The sequence below is a fragment of the Lissotriton vulgaris genome, chromosome 5 (assembly GCF_964263255.1).
Source record: "Lissotriton vulgaris chromosome 5, aLisVul1.2, whole genome shotgun sequence".
NCBI classification, from domain to species: domain Eukaryota; kingdom Metazoa; phylum Chordata; class Amphibia; order Caudata; family Salamandridae; genus Lissotriton; species Lissotriton vulgaris.
Genome location: NC_141693.1, coordinates 977467113 through 977486411, shown reverse-complemented (window position 1 = coordinate 977486411; position 19299 = coordinate 977467113). Strand labels below are relative to the sequence as shown.

The window sequence follows — 19299 nt, the reverse complement described above, 5'->3', positions numbered from 1 at the left end:
TATAGGAGTCCAGCTGCTGTTCATCCTTATCCGGCTTTAGTAGTGTGATAATTAGAGCCTCGCGCATGGAGTCCGGGAGTGAGTTTAATTCAAGGGCCTCGACAAATACAGAGTGCAGTCTCGGCGCTAGTTCAGTAACATATGTTTTATAGAAGGAGGTGGTCAGGCCGTCTGGGCCAGGAGCCTTATTGGCCGGCATACTCTTAATCACCTGGACGATGTCCTGTACCGTGACAGTGAGGTCCATGTATTGTCTGTGGTTGTTATTGAACCACACCAGCGCTATGGAGTCAAGAAAGTCTCGCAGGGACGCTGGTGCAGTGGGCTGTCGCGAGGTGTACAGGGTAGCATAGAAGTCTACGAAGGCGCCTAACACCGCCTCCTGGCCTGTCACAAGGCGGCCAGTGGCATCATAGATAGTGTGTATATAAGTAGATTGTGCGCGGGGAGCAATCAGTCTGGCAAGGGTCCTGCTGGGTCTATCTCCTTCCCCATATCTGCGCGCCTCTGCCTGTCTCCCCAGGAACTTCACCTCTCGTTCCGCTTCCTCGTTAAATGCCAGCATTTTGGATTTCAGAGCGCCCGCAGTCACCAATGATGGGTCAGCACTAAACGCAACATCTAGGGCTTTCAGTTCTCCTTCAATTTTAGCTAACTCATCCCTTATAGTGCGTAGTACCCCCGCTTTGCGTGCAATACATTGGCCCCTAATTACAGCCTTAAAGGCATCCCAAACAATCGCCTCAGATGTGGCAGACCCATCATTTTCAGCAAAGTAATTATTAATGTCCTCCCTCACCTCCTCTACGAACACAGGGTCAGTGAGTACGTGCGGGGGAAGTCGCCACTGGAATGCCCTATGTGCAGTGCCTGGGGGGTGCAATTCCAACATACAGGGAGCATGGTCCGACAAGGATCTAGCCATGATATCCACATTCGTGACCCATGTCGCAACTGCTGGGGAGACCAACCAGAAGTCTAGCCGTGACCAAGCGTCTTTATGATACGTGTAGCAGGTCCCCAATTTTGCTCCCGGGTGCCTAGCCCGCCACACATCAGTCAGCAGTCCCTCACTCATGATATCAGACATCGCCTGGCGCGCCCTAGCGTGCTGTGGCCTACTTATACCTCTGCGATCCATGTCATCATCCAGCACAATGTTGAAGTCTCCTCCCAGCACAACCGACTGACAGTCCAGCAACACTATTTTCGCCCAAACAGTTCTAAAAAAATCTGGATCGTCCACATTGGGTCCATAAATTGCAGCCAGGACAATAGGTCGACCCTGTAATGACCCATGGAGCAGGACATATCTACCCTCCTCATCCCGAACTTGGGAGTACTCCCGCCAATCCAGCCCCCTACGAATGAGAATCGCGACACCCCTCGCATACTTTGAGTATATGGAAGAATAAACATGTGCCCATCTGGAGTTTTTCAATCTAGCCGAGGGGGCGGTATTCAGATGGGTCTCCTGAAGGAAGCACACATCCACATTGTGTCTTGACAACATTCCATGCAGTAGACGTGCTTTTTTGAAGTCCCCCAGGCCCCTAATGTTCCAAGTCCAGAGTTTAACACCTCCCATTAAAGTACTCGACTGCGACCCGCCCCCCCCACCAATCCCCGACCTGTAAGGCCTCTCAGGCACCCAGACGCCAGATTAGCAGATGCAGCAGTCAGATACATGGGTATGTGTAGTAGTACATCGCACCAAACACGAACAGAAATTCGTAACTTTTGATCATCCCCCCCCAACCTCCTCCCTCAGCAACCCCCCAATCAGGTCGTGACATATCCCATAAGCATGCACGCAATGCGTGGAAACACCCCAACAACAACAACAAAAAAGGGAGGCACCCCATGAGGCGTGGTGCGCTCGGCAAACATCCCCGGTTACGCGGGGTGGCTACAGTCAAACTTTCAAGTTCCTGGGTCCTGACAGTGGCCCCCACCCCACAGTTCACAAGGGTCAAAGGCAGTTGTCGTCCCAGCAGAGGCGCGGTGGCTGCGGCCAAAAGTTAGTGCAAAGGCGACACAATGACTTACCCCAGATGGGACAGTGCAGTTGGATCATAACTTTGTGGGTGACCCATCTGGGTCGTCCAACCCCAAAGCAGAGAGCACATTAGTCACCGGGCCGGGGAAGCGCTGTGGAGATGTCAATCATTGTCACTCAGCTGGTCCGAGGCTTCTTCAAGTCTCGGCGATTTTCTCCTTGCCCCAGCACATATGTGTTTAGCGAACTTGAGGGCGGATTTGGCGTCAGTGAAAAAGTGAGAGGCGTTTTCGTGCTGCACTTTCAGCTTTGCCGGGTATAGGAGAGAGTAGGGCACTCCAGCTTGCAGTAAGATCTTCTTTGCAGGTAGAAATTCTTTACGGGCCGCCTGCACCAGAGGGGTGAAATCCGGGTAGAAAGAAACGTGATTTCCCTGATGCAAGATTTTACCTTTTTCTCTCGCCAAGCGTAGAATGACATCTCTATCCTGGTAATTGAGCAGTTTAGCCAGAATTGGGCGCGGCGGGGCTCCCACCGGAGGTTTTTTCCCAAGGGACCTGTGCGCCCTCTCCACCGTAAAAACCGGGGACAGATCCGGATCGAACAGTTCATGGAGGAGGTTTGACACAAACAGTTCCATTTTCCCTGTGTTCGTAGTTTCTGGAATGCCCGTAATGCGAACGTTGGATCTTCTGGAGCGCGCTTCTAAATCGTCCGCCTTGGCGCGCAAGTTGTCAATGTCCCGCTCCAGCGTCGTGATGTGTTTCTTGGCCTGCTGCTGGAATTCACAACATTCCGTCTGTCTATTCTCAAGACAGTCCAGCCTCTTCTCGTGGGTGTCCACTTTCGCCTTCACGGTTTCGAGCTGCGCCGCCATGTTGTCAAGCTTGGCATCTATGCTCTTTAAACTGGTTCTCACCTCCATGATGAGGGCCACAAAATCTATGTCCGGGGCTTCATTCCGTGCCGCCGCCGCGCCCCCATCCGATTCCACCGCCGTGGTCTTCGGTGGTTTCCTATTGTCAAAACTCAGTTTAGGTTGCTTGACGTCGTTCTTCCCCATTCTCGCGGTTAGAGAGTCCTCCGGTAATGTAATGGGGCAGCACCTTACCGCGTCACAGCCACCAAGTGCTCCGCAGGCATGTGGGTTCTCAGGCTTTACCAGTGCGCGTCAGGTGCGACTATGGCAGCTCAGTGGATAACAAGATCCTCTTCACGGACTGCTCCCGGTGTCCAGCGGGGATCGCAGGCTGCCGTTCGCGGCCAGGGCCCCCTCGTGGTTCAAAATGGCGGGCGCCTGTAGTGTATGTGGGGATCGACTCGCACCGGCAATGGAGTGCAGCTCGCAGGTCTCTGGGGTGCAGCGCGGCAAGGTGTCCCCCCAATTGCGTGTTATCAAGCCCCAGCAAGTTACACAGCAGTGGAAGGGCTCGGCGTCCCCATTCATCGGTATGCCCCACAACCTACTTGAAACAGGCCAGGCTCCGCTGCAGCGCTCGCCCTCCTCCGCTCTCGCTGCCTCGATGCCGCAATCAGTGTCAGTGCGCCTCCTCTGTCCCTCGCCGGGCTCTATCAGTGTCAGCGCCGCTCCGATGGCTGTGGGAGCGCCACGAAGCGGCGCGGCGGCTTGTACTTAGCTACGCCGGTTCCAGCGACCCCCTCGTAAACACACGCCAGGCGGAATCAGCGTCGGCTGCAGTGAGGGAGCCGCCGCAGACAGGCTCCCGCAGTGACTATGGTAGCGGTTCACTCCGCAGTATGGGCCCGAGTGGCGGGGCCTCTGCAGCCGCGGCGCACAGTGTTATCCGGCCCTCGACAACAGGCACTTCCGGTCGGGGATCCGGTCTGTCCGCCGGCCGGTGAGGACGGGGGCTCGTCTCGCTGCTCGTAATAGCCGCCTCCGCGCTTCAAACTTGGGCAGGAGGATCACCCGGGTCCAAGGAGCAGAACCCTAGAGGAGTGAGGGTCCGCAGTCGCCAGGAGCAGGATTATGGAAGGATTAATCGTTGCAGCCGGCGGAGCTCACTCAGAGAGCGGCCATCTCGCTGCTCGGCTAGCCACGCCCCCCGTCCTGGTATTGCTTTAAGTGGTCTGACATAGTTTAATATTGGGTGCACATATTTGCTATCGAGTTCTATAGCTGCCTTGGGAGGCACCGGGTAGCAAGTAGCCTGATCATGTTTATGACAACTCAAAATTGCAATAAAAAATGTTCAACATTTTCCACATTTTTCTGGCGAAGAAAGAGGCCCTCCTGCATATATGAATTAGTCATGAACCTCTGGTATTTTCTGTATATGAAAGAAAAGGATTTCTTGGCAGAATTGTAGCAGAGGCAAGTGTTGGCACAGTAAGGGATCATTAGGAAGAGCTTGAATATAAAGCTGCAGACCATGCTACATCTATACAGTAAGAAGATACATGATGGGCGGTGGCAGCCGACACAGGTAAAGGTGGTGGGAGGGAGTGGATGGGTGGAAGGGTGGTAGTCGACAGACGACGTAAAATGTATACATAAATAAATAACACTTATTTCGTCATCTGTTGGCTTCCCTCCTTGCCGTGCCCTGCTCCGCCCACTGCACTTACCTGATGATGGGAGAACTATATAAAATGGTTGTGTGCTGTCTTTGAGGGGTTCTGGTACCATAAACCACTACGTCTTGTTTGTAAATTTCCCCAGATCTCCAAGATGAAGAATATAGGAATAATCACATTAGCCTTTACATATTTCTATATTGCGTGTTTATTTTCATGCAGTTACAATGAAACACTGTTTTTATCAAATAGGGACATGGTTATTGAAAACAGGAAATGTAATATTGGACACAACTCTTTGCCTTTAATAAAAAGAGGAATTATTTATTTAAAATGCAGTTAAAACAAAAGAAAGAAAACAGACTTTGTTAAAAAGCGCATTCTATCTGTAGAAGTCGGAAACTTTTGAAGATGCTTCCCCCAGAAAGGTACAGCTAACAATGTGCCCTGATTGCAGTTAGAGTGTTCGGATTTTTTCATGATTTTGTGAATATGGCTTTGATTAAACGGTGGGCGATGGAGACTTTTGAAACTTATCCTACAATGTTCAGCTATCAATTGGTTATAACTGCAATTAGAATATTCATGTTTTGCTTAGGGTGAATGAATAGACAATGGCCAATGGTGAAGCTATGTAGAGTGATTTGGGGGTATCATTATTATCCACAGACAATTTAGACGGAAGGAGAGTAACTAAGACTTAATATAGGCGGGCCTTTGATTTAAGTCAGTATTTCAGAGGATTTTTAACATTTGCAAAATAACATCTTAGGTACTTACAAACACTTCTTTTGTGAAATAAATATTGTACGAAGATCATGATTGAAAAGTATTCCAATAATAATGATAGCAATTAACTACATTACAAATCAAACTATGCATTACAAATACCAGACAGCAATTTGAAAAACATTTCCGCTCTGTGTCAGTCTACGTTGCGCTGAAGAATTTGGTTCAGGAGTTTCTAGGAACAAAAAAATGAGTGTTAGAAACTTACTTAACAAATAGGTTAATTCATGGTTTAAACAGATGCTCATATAATATAAAGCACAGATTAATGCACCTCAATGTTCAGTATGTAAGCGGCAATCAAAAAGATACCACAGTGTGTCCTATCAAATTCTTTCATACATCATGAATTACAGAATATTAACATATTAAACATGTTTACTTATATTATAAAGGTTAAGCATTGGAATTACATAAACTTCTTTAGTCGCATCTTTCATGAGGGAATGTATCACATCCTCTGTTAAAGGTATACTAGAATGGTTAAAGTGGGGGTAAACATTGCTATAACAAGTGGCGGCTGGTAATTTTGGCAGGGAGGGGTTTGGGTGAAGCCATATATGCCCACATATTCACACTCTCACTCACACCCTTGGATTCACACAGGCACACACACATTCACAACACTCACAACAAATTCATACTTTTATTCATACACACACGCACCAAACATTCAAAAACATAACACCTGTCCTGCAGCTCCTAGAGCTGAAAGCCTTGGAGGTCCCAGGAAGGTTGGGACTGCTGCCGTTACTCACTGTCAGACCTTATGTCACCCAATGCTGGAAGGCAGAAGTCCCTCACTTGTCACACAGTGGGATGTGGTCAGTGAGACTGCTGACCCCACCCCACTCTGTGACAAGGTGTCACTAATTGACACTCGGCCCTGAACACTTCAGGGTTTAAAACTGAAGCACCCAGGTCCAAGGCAATCAATGACACTCCCCCTCTTCATGACGGGAGCCTCGATGCACTTTTGCCAGACTGAGGAGGTCATGCCCACAGGGCTTTAAAATCCTCAGCCTGGCAAAGTTCAGCTCAGGCAGCCTGAAGACTGCACATTTAATGTGTGTCTAGCTCCTGGCTGCCTGACCTGAGCAAGAAGAGTGTCTGTCAGGGTAACCTTTGCTCATCCTGACAGACACTATTTTTCTCAGAAAAAGTTGAGGGGGTCTGGACTCTTCACCCATATGGATGGGCCGTGGCTCGTTCTAACTAATTTTATATTCCTATAGGTACACAGTATGTGGGCCACAATCTCGAATTCACACTTACCCAAGCTACCTCTCAACATACTCAACGTCTCCATCCAACGCAAACGCATTTAATGTAATAATTGCAGAGAAAATCCCCACCGCTTTGCCAGCCACCTCACCTTTTTATTAGGTTTGCTTAGTGGGTGTGCAAAAATCAAAAATATGTGCAGACTGAGAACAATAGCATTGCCAGTGTCTGCAGGAAACTCTATATTCTGGCTGAATTCCCTCCACATTATTATCATTTTGATGGAAGAAATCTGGCCATTGGATTCTACTCTCTATTTAAATTACCTCCAGAATTTGGGCCCCTACTTACAAGAAAGTGTCACAGCGCAGCACCGCAATCACTTTGGCTGCGCCACGCTGCAGCACTTTCAAAGCACAGGGATGCATCATATCTACAAGGGTATGACGGATCCCTTTGCTCTCCCCTGCATTGGTGCACAATTAGCTGCCATGCGCTGTCTCAGGCAACCTTACATCATGGTGCAAGGATGCCTGCGTCACGGGTTGATTGTTTATTTGCAGGAAGGTGTCCCTTCCTGCACATAAACAATCATAAGAGGTGGTTTCCACATTCTATGTGTGCTGCAGATTGCAGCATACATGGAAAGAGGGGAAAAAACTAGGAGAAATTAATACATTTCTCATTGTTTTGCCTCCCTACGCCTCCCCTGGGGAGGCACATCACTCAGACACATTTCCAGGTTTACGATCTCTCGTAAATGTGGAAATGTGTCTGGTGCCATGGGTTTTGCATGGAGCATCCACAGCAACAGCCATGGAACGCCCCTTTCACGCAAAGTGCTGCGTGTAAAGGGGCTGTATTTACAAGGACAGGAAAAGCCATGCAGGGTGGCTTTTCTTGACCTTGTAAATATGGGGCAGACAAATGCGCTGCCGGTGCATCACAAAATGTGACGCACTGGCGGCGCAAGAGGCTTGTGAATACGCCCCACCATAGTCTGTATGTTTACGATTGCTTGCAATTTACAAAGTGTGGAGTCTCTGTACATACCAAATCGGAATGTCCTATTGTTTTATGTGCAGAGGCTCTGCAGTTGCAAAGATGCTGCTCGTAAATCCTTTTGTGAATAGCAAACCACTGAAAACATACAAGGTGTATGATTACCTTTGTGAATCAGGCCATACATGAGGCCTTCAGATATTAAGGGCCTCCTTTGGGTTTACTGGGTCAGTGAAGGCAATGGTCTCCGCTCTCCTGGTGGAGGACCGACTGCCATATTTAGGGATCCCTATCAGGCAGGTGGGGATCAGATGCCTTCAACTGCTCCGCTGAGGCACTGAAGCTTTTCTAAGCAGGTAACATGTTTGATGCATTTACTCTGCTACGTTTTTTTGTTTTCTGAAAAGAAACACCCAACATTTTTCTTTAGAAAACAAAAACATGGCACTCTTGCAAATTGAGTTTTCTTCTGGAACATGTAGATCATTGTGTGTTCTCCCTACCATGAATCTCTGTACCTTACCTAGTAGTCCAAATGTGGATAATGAGTGATACTTGCCATGCCCTAAATGGGGTGGAACAACTGTCATTGTGACCTACCATCCATGTGCCGTGACCTAGCATCCAGGCCATCAAGTTCTTTGAAGGTGCAACCAGTGGAGAGCCACCGTCCAATACGCATAATTTTCCCTGTTTACCCAGTTTTATGGAGTGAGACTCTAAATGAACCGTAAATTGTTGAGGAGCTCAAGAGCACATAAGAGAAGCCATATTTTATTGTGAAAGGAAGGTGGAAGAAATGCTAGGTAATCGCATGTCTGAGCACTTAAAAACAAACGTTCCAAATCATCTGACTTGAAACCATCTGTGCACAAAGTTGTGGAACACACTCAAATGGGAAACATATTTGGAAAGTACATTGGGTGCTGCCTATGTGATCAAAACAGGAGCACACTAATTCCATTTTAAATATAATGGGCCACTATCGGTAGGAAATAACAGCACAGCTAGAAATTCTTAGTTCTGCAATGTCTTACAAAAATTGCATTAATAGAAAATATTTGTATCCTAGTATTATGTGGTAACATACCAATACATGAACTTAGCTACATAGATTGGAGTGAAAGTAGCTTGTCTTTTTACCTTTTTGAAGAGATCAACTCGCTGCCTCTTACTCTGTAAGAGCACCTTTTTCTGTTTATCTTCTTGTTTTTTTTTCACCTCAGGCAAACTGTTGTAAATTCTGAAACAGAGTTATGAATTCACATTAGACAGCTGTTGAAACAAGAGGGGCGTCGCTTTGGTGGAAGGCCTGACTCATTTATGGCAATTGTCCATTTCTCGTCAGTTGCATCCTCACAAATTCACCAATTTGGACGCAATAAAGTGTCTAGGTTCAACACACCTGTACAAGTTCAAAATGTCTGAAAAAGTTATGAATTGGCATACACATGGGTTTCCAAGATATACAAGTTAAACTGGATGAACTAAGTAAGTTAGACAGTGATTAAAAAGAATTGTAAACCTTTATATATTATACCATTAATTTTAAATGTAGTTTCATTTTCTGATTTTTTTCACAGTATAATAAATGTATATGCACAGTAAGAAAAATCATGTACAAAGGCAACTGTTTTGGCTTAATGTGCTAACATATGCTTAAGCGTGCACATGGGCTTCTTGGATTTCTTAGCACGTTAAGGCCATACTTATTGGCTTTGTTGGTGTTAGTCATCCCATTAATGACAAGGTTTTTCATGTAAAATTATATTTTAACATTTGATCACCGCTTTTCCTCTAGCAACAAGGTTTTTTAAGGGATTTCTTTCAATGTGGCACCATTTTGGTGGTACCGGTATACAACTGCCTACAATGCCTTCAAGATAGCACTTGTCCAGGCTTGCTCTGTGAAGAAGTGAAGTGCAGATACTTCTCTCTTTAAGGTCTACTCCACATGCATCAACATGTCCAATTATTGGTGACCATAACAGCCTACTTCCAGGCTCACCCCAAGCTCACCCACACTCTGGGGTGCCTAAGCATTCAGAGGCGGCCTTCCTGAGCTGATAGCTCGCTGCCTTAACAGTAACACACATACCAGGTTGCTGACTATGTGGTCCGCCTTTACAACATTATACTATTGTAGTGGAAGCTTCCACTTCTTTTTTTGCTGTACTTGTGGTGTGTCTGTGTGTGGGTTTGCATTTGTGTGTATATATAAAGCATGGACTGATGTGGAATGTGCTGACTGATTCGGTGAATAAATAATTGCTTCTGCTTACAATGAATATATAGATAAGGAATGTAATGGGTGATGCTTTTGAGATATAAAATAGCCCTTAATGCATTGCAAAGCATGCACTCCATGGGAAGCAGAATACACAGCCGAGAGTATGAGATGAGAGAAAAATAGGTCTCTGAGCCAAAGACCATTCTGGGTAACATTAAATATTGCAAACAGCTGTGCTTCCAAGCCAAAGATAAAGGTATGATAATCAGTTATTAATATTGACATTTTGAAGATGAAACCAGATGCATCTTGGTTCTATAATATGGATCTTTGGGCCGCCCTTGAAAATATATCTCGCGGACTTAAAGTTAAGCAAGAAAGCTTTGGTGCAATTCTCTCCCTGGAATTATGTGAACATGGCTGAAGGGGAACGTAACACTTCTAGGTCAATATTTATGGTTCTGTGCAGTCTGCGTAGTGAGAGACAGAGTGCTGTTGGCTGAATATACCAAATATCATCTTAAATGTACACATTCTTATCTGTTTTATATAATGTTCTCCTTGTTATTGTAAACTAAAACTAAACACGTCAAATGAAGAACAAGCTTAAAAGATTAGCTGCATTTAGGTGTTAGTTGATAGTGGAGTGTGTGCAACAATGGCACAGGTGTTTGAGGGAAGGTATCATCATACAATAGGTATTTAGGGCCCAATTTATGAAAGAAAATGTGAACGAAACTGGTGGAGATGTATTCATTTGTCTGGGAGTGTTTTTAATTGGTTCCTATTTACCAACATGTAATATGTCTGGAACGTTGCACTAGGTACAGCTTTTCAGCTTTACTACTGGATTCCTATTGATATTGTGTTGATATTGTGTTGAGTTCTTACTTGCAGACAAGTCAACAGGGGGCAAGCTTTGTCCATAAGGACACATGTTTTCCCTTTGAATAACATGCTCCCCTATACTATCACCAAACCTGGGGTTGAGCTGTTTCCTTTCCCATGCTGAAAGTTGAGTCACTCCGGACTTTAGCTGGGGTAAATCTCCAACCGTGTTTAGGGTAGAAAGAGGGTGCACAGTAGTTTGAGAAAGGCCACAAATATAGGTTTATGATGTTCACAAACTTCCTAGGTAACCCGCACTTGCAAATGCCCATTTCCCATCCTTCGAGTGAGATCTACTACTGTGAATTTCTCCACATTTGGGGAAAGTAATCTGCAGAGTCTACTAATAATAATTATTAATAACAATTATCAATAATAATAATTTTATTGAACAGTTAACAGAAAATATTTCAATAGTAAAAACTACAGATAAACTAGCAAATACATTTGTTTTAAATACAAAACCTTTTTTTTGCAGAATAAACAATTTAGAAATTTAGATAACCACTAAGAGACCATCAACTATTATCTCCAACACTAAAAAAACATATTATTTTAAATGGTGTTTCCCACTGCTTAAACTCATTGGAAACATTGGCCTCACTATTTGCTTACAGCTTTCGTGATGTTTTTTTCAATTCATCAGCTTATTAAGGCACAACTGCCTAGTAATGGACTAAGAAAAATTTGTAAATATTAAGAAATTAAAAATCATAAAAAAAATTATGCTAAGCAATATCTGTACACAGGTTTGATGAATAAACAGTGATATCAATAGAGATCAATGTAAACAGGAATTTGAGCCACCCATAATCACACAAAAATATAAAATAAGAACAATTGATCTCTTATGCATAAAATGTAAGTTATTCAAATTTGGCAATTCTCACTGTTCAGGCACATTAACCTTATCTAATTTGTTGCGTACAGAATTCATGAAGGACACCCGCATCCCTAATTATCATCCCTACTTCTCATGACTACTTCACATCCATTATCCCTACTTCTCATCAATTATCCATACTTCTCATTCCTATTTCTTATCCATCATCCCTACTTCTCATAAAATTCCCTACTTCTCATCCCCATTTCTCACCCATCATCCAAACTCCTCATCTATAATTTATCATCACTTTTTCTCGTCCATCATCTCTACTTCCCATCCCGTGTCTCATCCATCATTGCTACTCTTCATCCATCATCCCTACTTCTCATCCATCATCCCATTTCTCATCTATCATTCCTACTTCTCCTCTATATTTCTCATCCATCATACCTACTTCTAATTCATTATTCCTACTTCTCTTCCCAATTTTTGATCTGTCATCATGTTACTTCTGATCCATAATCCTTACATTTCTTTCCAAATTGTCATTCATCATCCCTACTTTTCAAATATCATCTATTATCCCTGCTTCCCATCCCCTATTCGTATCCATGACCCATCATTCGTACCTCTCCTTTCTAATGCCTCAGTCATACCAACACTTTTGAAAATAATAGGTTTGAGTCATATTGTTGGTAGTCAGTGTTGTTTTAGTATTTTCAAAAGTTCTTTATTGAAACACCATTGGTAACACTTCACAAGTGTGAGAAAATTCCTCTTTTTACATGCTCACATCCATTTTGTGTTGACTGGTATTGCAGTTCTTTGGACTCTGCATTCTCGGGCAGTGCTATCCAGTCCCCAGACTATGTGGCCTAACCCCTAGACATGGTAACATTGGCTAATCCCAAATTGGCATATTTAAGTTTCCAATAAGGCTAAAGTATATGGTGCAAGGAAATACCCCAATGACATGGGAAGTCATATGTCATTTGTGGACTGAAGCAACTAATGTGCCATCCATTAGAGTGACAGAGAAACCAAAGCTTCAGAACTACCTGTATAGCCTGACTGGTGCAGCATTGAAACCTGTAGGTGAACGTATCAAAATACCAGGTCTTAACAGGAAATTACCTTACTTTAAAACGTTAAATAAGACACCTTAAGTTGTCCTTGTAGCCATTTCCATTTTGGTGCCCTTCAGCTTCTTTGAGCCCTGAGCAACTCAGCGAGCTGGCCACAGCAAAGTTGGTAAGAGTAGGAAGCTATTGCTGTGCAATTTCACATTTGAATCTGCTGTTTGTGTTTGCACACCTCCTTATGGGTTTCCTTTTAATAACTGTACTAAAGTGCTAAAAGGTGAAACTAACCACCTACAAAATTAAACAGAACAAAAACAAAAATGATTCATAGACTGAGATGAAGCGTCAATCAGATAAAAAAATGAATTGTGCCCAGTTGGTGCTTACCTTCGGACTTAGAAGAAATTTAGAAGAAAGTGTTCCCAGAAGGCGATGTCCAAGGAGCGAGCGTCATCAATGGGGAGCCGCTGGATGATGTTGCAGTAAAGATTTCTATGTTTGGACTTAGCCACCTTTTTGGAAGTCGAAAATCTCCAGTGGGATGAGGCAGGAGGCTGTCGCCTACACGAGTTCCACAAGGGCAGATACCCCTTTGGTGAAGGACTGCTGAACAGGATTGGCTGCTTCGGAGAACATAGTGGGAGGTGCCATGTAGTCAGGTCACTGGCGAAGCACCTTGGGCAGATAGATGAGCAGATTGGCCTGAGTCTTCCCTGAGTTCTCAGAGTAGTTTATAGCCAAATATTTGTCCCAAGTTTGGAATTTTGGATATCTGGGCCCTTTAGCACTACCATCACGGGCTAAGGAATGGAGGAACACCACTTGGGTCGGACTCACTCAGGCTGGGTCCAGGTGGGAGTTTAAGATGAAGGGGGCCTTTTCTGTCCCTGAGCTTGGAACAGAAGAGGCCAATAAACTAGCCCTTGGAGTCACTTTGGCAGTTCTGGGTGCAGGTAATGAAGTAGGGCTCAAGCAGCCCGGCAGGCCTCTGTGGATTCAAGGTAGGCTCCAGGTAGCAAAGCAGTAATTCCAGATGCAGATAATCAGTATTGTGATGTACACAGCAGACCACAGAAGCAGGCAGTCCTCTGAGAGTCCTTCCGCTGGCCCACAAAGTAAACTGAAGAGTGTGTCTGATGGTCCCTATTATATACATGGTACCTTCTTTGAAGTAGGAGGCGTTTCTTGAGAATTCCCTTTGAAGGGCTTGATGTTTCCTGGCTCCCATGCCCTGACTGCAATCTGGCTGCATGGACAATGTAGAGATGACGTCCTTTGTGTGAAGGTAGAGAACAGCCTGTTCAGTTGCAAGTGGGACTGCAGCGAGTTCCGCACCCCCATCCTTACAGTTGATGGCTCATCCAGGTACACCTAAACCCTCTATTGTGTAGCTGTCTGGGAGGAATAAACAAAGTCCAACTTCCAACTGTAACAGTCATGTGATCCAGGGGAGGTTATAGATACCAAATTGTTTAAGGCAGGAAAATTTCATCTTTCTAAACGTGACATTTTTGAAATTGTAACTTAAAATCTGAAAGGATTTTTAATTACAATTTTTCAGACACCAAACAGGAAAGGCTTACCCGTTCTCGATCAAACGTTAGCACTTATTAAATGTAATAAGGCAACATAACATTGGGAGAGATAGGCATCACAGAAATGAAAAATGAATTTAAGTGTTTCACTACTAGGACATGTAAAACTTAAAAATACACGTTCAACTCTTTAATTACAATGCACACAGCGTTATGGACTACTTAGAGTCTACTTCATGGGGGACTTATAAACAACAAAAGGGGAGCTTGCGGCTTGGCAATGGGGTTATAATGCCAGGTCGAATTGAATTCAGGCTGCAATTGAAGACCTGAGACATGTTTTAAGGGGCTACGTAAGAGAGTGGCCCACTAGTAGCATTTAGTTTACAGGTACTGGGTATATGGTATACCACTCTACAAGGGGCTTTAAGTAAATTAAATATGCCAATCCGGTGTAAGCCAATTTTGCCATGTTGAAAGGAAAGAGCTCAAGAATTTTAGCACTGGTTAGCAGTGGTAAAGTGCACAGGGTCTTAGAGCCACCAAAAACGAATTTCATCAAAGAGTGGAGTGTAAAAGCAAAACGTTTGGGATGACCTTGCTGAGAGGACCAATTCCAACAAATCCCATATCAGCTAAAAGGGGCACCTAGATTAAGAAGGTACAACAATACCATAATAATGATGGTAAACATTATAGAAATGTCAATAACATAACAAATCAAATGAGCACATACAAAGCCAATATATGTTAAGCAGGTACTCTCAGGTTTCTGCATGGAAACTTTCTCCTTATCAATTGAGACACTACTTTTATTATTTGACTAAAAGTGCAATTAATATATAAATAAGTAACTGATGGCAAGTGACTGAAAATGCAAATAATGACCGCTATTCCATTACCTTTTAGACCGTAGCTGCATCTCTTTCTCTGAAATGGTCCTTTCCTTTGGTTTAAAGAGGTTGTCTAAAAAACAGAAATAATATGTTTTAGGCACGCTGTTCTGTATATTTAACAATGTATTCCTAGCAATGTTTACACAGGGTTAGAGAAAAGACAATACTTTAAACCTGTGATAGAAGCCAGTGGTGACTGGTGGAATTTGAAATTGGAGGGGCATAAGACTAGTTAGCCACGCAAGCAAGTGTAATTAACAAGCTGGAGTGGGTTCTCCTCCTGAGAAAAGTTTTAAAAGTTGGTGGACAATGGTGCATTTTCGAGTACTTTCTGCAATCAATTGACCAAAAACACAAGGATGTGTATTACATAACAAGGGGACCCCTTTCAATAGAACCTGGGGCTTTAGATAGTTTTTATAAGAAACAATGGTCCATACAGGGCCGATTGGTTGATGTGAAGATAAATATTTTCAAAGAAGGGAAATGAATGGAAAGGGGCGACCACTCGGTCCCCCCGAACGTATGGTAGAGGGCCCGGATCCTCCCGGGAAACCATTTTGGGCGGGGGGCGTGTCACGGCTGGTATGCCCGAAGTGGCGTAGCCGGGGCGCGCCTTTTCCCGCCCAAGAGGGGTTGTCCTAGACACCTACATCACCGGCCACGCCCAAGAGGCGTATCGGAGGAGGGTACACGCCCTCCCGGAGAAGAATAAAGAGAGCGGGAATCCGAAGAAGCATCCTCTTGTTCCTGTGCTTGGAAGCTGCACCCACTCGTTGCACGTGAGCCCTCGACGGAACAAGGAGCAATTTTGAGAACTGGTAATTCTTGTGTTTCTCTTTCAGCGACTTCGAGGCTCAGAGTTCAGGACCGTGTCGATCAACGTAGAGCGGATCCTCGATAAGAATGCCGGGCAAGAAAGCAGGAAAGAAGTCCGGAACCGAACAGATGCTTCGCATGCTGGTAAGAGATATGGCGAACATGAAAAAGCAGATGGCGGCGATGAACAATCCGGGTAGACCAAAAAAGGTAATAGGCCCAGCTTTGCCGAAGGTGGTCCCTGAGGGTAGGGGGAAGCGGGTTAGGAATAGGGCGGCGGGGGTGAAGCCCCGGTCCCTGAGTTACCCCCGGCGAGCCCGGTTGTCCCAGTCGAAGCCCCGGGACCGATTCCAGACGCAGGTCAACCGATTCCGGTTGTTGTTACGCCCGCCGGGGAGGAGGACATGCCTCCGGAATTAGCCGCCCAGTTGGCCGCTTGGCTTGGAAAAAAGACGGGGGGTGCTCCGGCACCAGCAGACACGGCAGAGGAGGCCAAGTTACTAATGCAGCAGTTGCGGCAGTCGCGAGAGGCCGCGAAGGCGAATGTTCCTTTTGTTCCCCCACAGGCGATCACGGAAGGACCGGCAGCTGGTGTCAAAGCAGCAGCGGGAACAGCACCGGAGCCGGGTAAGCAAGCATTGCCGATGGCAAGGGAGGGGTCTTTGCCCTCAAGACGGGAGAAGGTGGTCCAACATATACCGTTGGCCACTAAAGAATTGATATGGGCTGATAAGTATGTGAACATGTTTTCCCTGCTGACTGACCATCGAGAGATGGAGTATGTTAAGACACAAAAGGAGTTGTGGCACCCGAGTGTATGGCGAGCCAAAATGGCGGGATTTAGGGTGGATGAGACAATCTCGAATTGGGCCAGGGCCTTTGCAATGTTTTCTGCGATTATTGGGGAACGTAAGCCCGAGGTTTTGTCCGAATTATCCTGCTACCAGGCACGAATAATGGATTTTTTATGATACATATGAGGGTGATGAGTGGATGGGGTACGATATGAAGTTTCGTTAGGCCAAAGAGCACGATTCATCTCTGACGTGGGATTGTCTCGACTCTATTTCTTGGCAAAAGCAGCTCCTGCCGGGCGCGACAAAGTCGTCCTCGCTCGGCGGGAGAGGGTCGGGACCTTCCCGCCAGCAGCCTGCGGCGCCCTTTCGAGCGAGCCTCACGGGCGATCATCAAACAAGGAACGGTGGAAACGGGGGTAGGAAAGGGGTCTGTTGGAATTTTAACAGAGGCAATTGCACTAGACCACAAGGGACATGTAAGTTCAGACATGCGTGTGCAGGTTGCGGAAACTCTTCACATCCCGAGAGCTCATGCCGAGCCAAGAATGGTGATACAGGGGGTAGAGGAGGGGCCAAACAGGTCTGAGCAGACCATCGGATACCGCTACCTACCCCTATTGATATCATGGCAATGATCCCCTGGCTAAATGAATACCCTGATCATGTCTCCGCTGGGGTGTTGAGGAACGGCTTCTCATACGGTTTCCACATCCCGGCGGGGGATTTTCGGGGGGGAACCACTTTGTAAAAACCAATTGTCGGTTCAGCATAACCCAGCGGTGGTCGAAAGGAAGATTGCAAAAGAGGTTACCCTAGGCCGGGTAGTTGGCCCATTTAGACACCCGCCAGTAACTAATTTCATCTGTTCCCCGTTAGGAGTGGTTCCCAAGAAGGACCCAGGGGAATTTAGGTTGATCCATAACTTGTCCACTCCAAGGGGCCTCTCGGTGAATGATGCGATTGACCCGGGAGTTTGTTCGGTGCGGTACACATCTTTCGACGATGCCGTCACCATGTTGAATCGCCTGGGGCCCGGAGCGCTGATGGCGAAGTCAGATATCGAGTCGGTGTTCCGGTTGCTCCCGGTACACCCACGGGATCAGCGTCTGTTAGGCTTTGTGTTCCAGGGACGTTACTACATGGATAGATGTATGCCAATGGGTTGCTCCATCTCTTGTGCTTATTTTGAGAAATTCAGCTGTTTTTGGAATGGGCATTTATCAGGGCCACTGGCCATAGCCATGTTATGCATTACTTGGATGATTTTTTGTTCTTGGGGGCAGCTGGTGACACAAAATGTGCACAGGCGCTACAGGAATTTTGCACTCTCATGAAGAGGTTCGGGGTGCCATTGGCACCGGGTAAGACGGTAGGACCATCTACTTCACTCGAGTTTCTGGGAATTGAGCTCGATTCAGTGGAAGGATGTTTCCGGCTACCAATGGAAAAAGTTACGAAGTTCAGGGCTTCCTTGGAACTGTGCATTAGCAAAGAGAAGGTTACCCTACATCAATTGCAACAGGCAGTGGGCCAGCTTAACTTTGCCTTAAGGGTGATACCAATGGCCCGCCCCTTTTCCCGCTCGATTGCACAAGCCATGGTTGGTCTCAAGGAAGGACACCACCGCACAAGACTGTCTGCAGAGGTTCGCCAGGATAGGCGCATCTGGTTGGCATTTCTGGCGGATTTCAACGGTCGAGTGGTGTGGAACAAGCCACCTGCGTCCTCGGACGAACTGGGTTTGTGGACCGACTCGGCTGGGAGCGTGGGATTTGGCGCCATCTTTGGTAATCGATGGTCGGCGCAAACATGGCCGACGTGGTGGCACACCAGCGGTCTCACAGGTAACATTGGGTTTCTCGAGTTGTTCCCCATATTGGTGGCTCTGAAGGCATGGCCGGAGGAGTTCCGAGATCGCTCGGTTGTGTTTTGGTCTGACAATATGACTGTCGTTGAATGTATAAATAATCAGGCAGCACGCTGCAAATGGATACTGAGATTGCTTAAGGAAATTGTACTACTTTGCATGAGACTGAACGTACAATTCAGGGCGAAGCATGTGCCAGGTGTATTGAACCACGCGGCTGATGCGCTCTCTCGTTCACACATGCAGGCTTTCAGGGGTTATCTACCTTCCGCGGACCTAGTGGCGGCACCATTCCCCGAAGCACTCTGGCTACTCGGTGCCCCGGATTACAAGACCTCGTGGCAGCAAGCTTAGCTCCCAGGACAAGGAAGGCATACGAAGGAGCGTTTCGTTCCTATTGTGCATTTTTGGGTCCAGCTGGGGGGGAATATTGGGGGCAGGAGGATTATGTCCTGAAGTTTCTAGTAGCACTGCACAGTGCAGGCCGATCAGTGGGTAGCGTCGACGAGAGGCACCCGATTGGGTTAGAAAGGTTGTCTCTCCTGATAGCAATACTCCCCACGACATGCTCCTCCCAGTTCGAGGCAGTGCTGTTCCGGGCCGCTTTTGCATTAGCGTTCCATGGGGCGATGCGGGTTAGCGAGCTGGTGGCTAGAAATAAGAACGATGTGGAAGGAGGGCTGGGTCAGGACTGCATTCTGATTAAGGGTGACTCAATGGTGATCACAATAACCAGGTCCAAGACCGACCAGAGTGCTATGGGTGACAGTATTATTGTCCAGCGCATGCGAGGGTCCCCCGTGTGCC

General features: G+C 46.1%; 1 protein-coding gene across 1 annotated transcript in view; it reads right to left on the bottom strand.

Annotated features, from left to right (window-relative positions):
* Positions 1 to 4732: 4732 nt before the first annotated feature.
* C5H10orf90 (chromosome 5 C10orf90 homolog) overlaps positions 4733 to 19299 on the bottom strand; it is a 922340-nt gene continuing 907773 nt past the window's right edge. The window contains exons 7-9 of the mRNA XM_086920249.1: positions 15016 to 15079; positions 8696 to 8795; positions 4733 to 5501 (exon numbers count right to left, since the gene is read on the bottom strand). Coding sequence (XP_086776375.1) covers positions 5463 to 5501; positions 8696 to 8795; positions 15016 to 15079 — 203 coding nt within the window. The 3' untranslated portion in view covers positions 4733 to 5462. The remainder of the gene's footprint in view (positions 5502 to 8695; positions 8796 to 15015; positions 15080 to 19299) is intronic.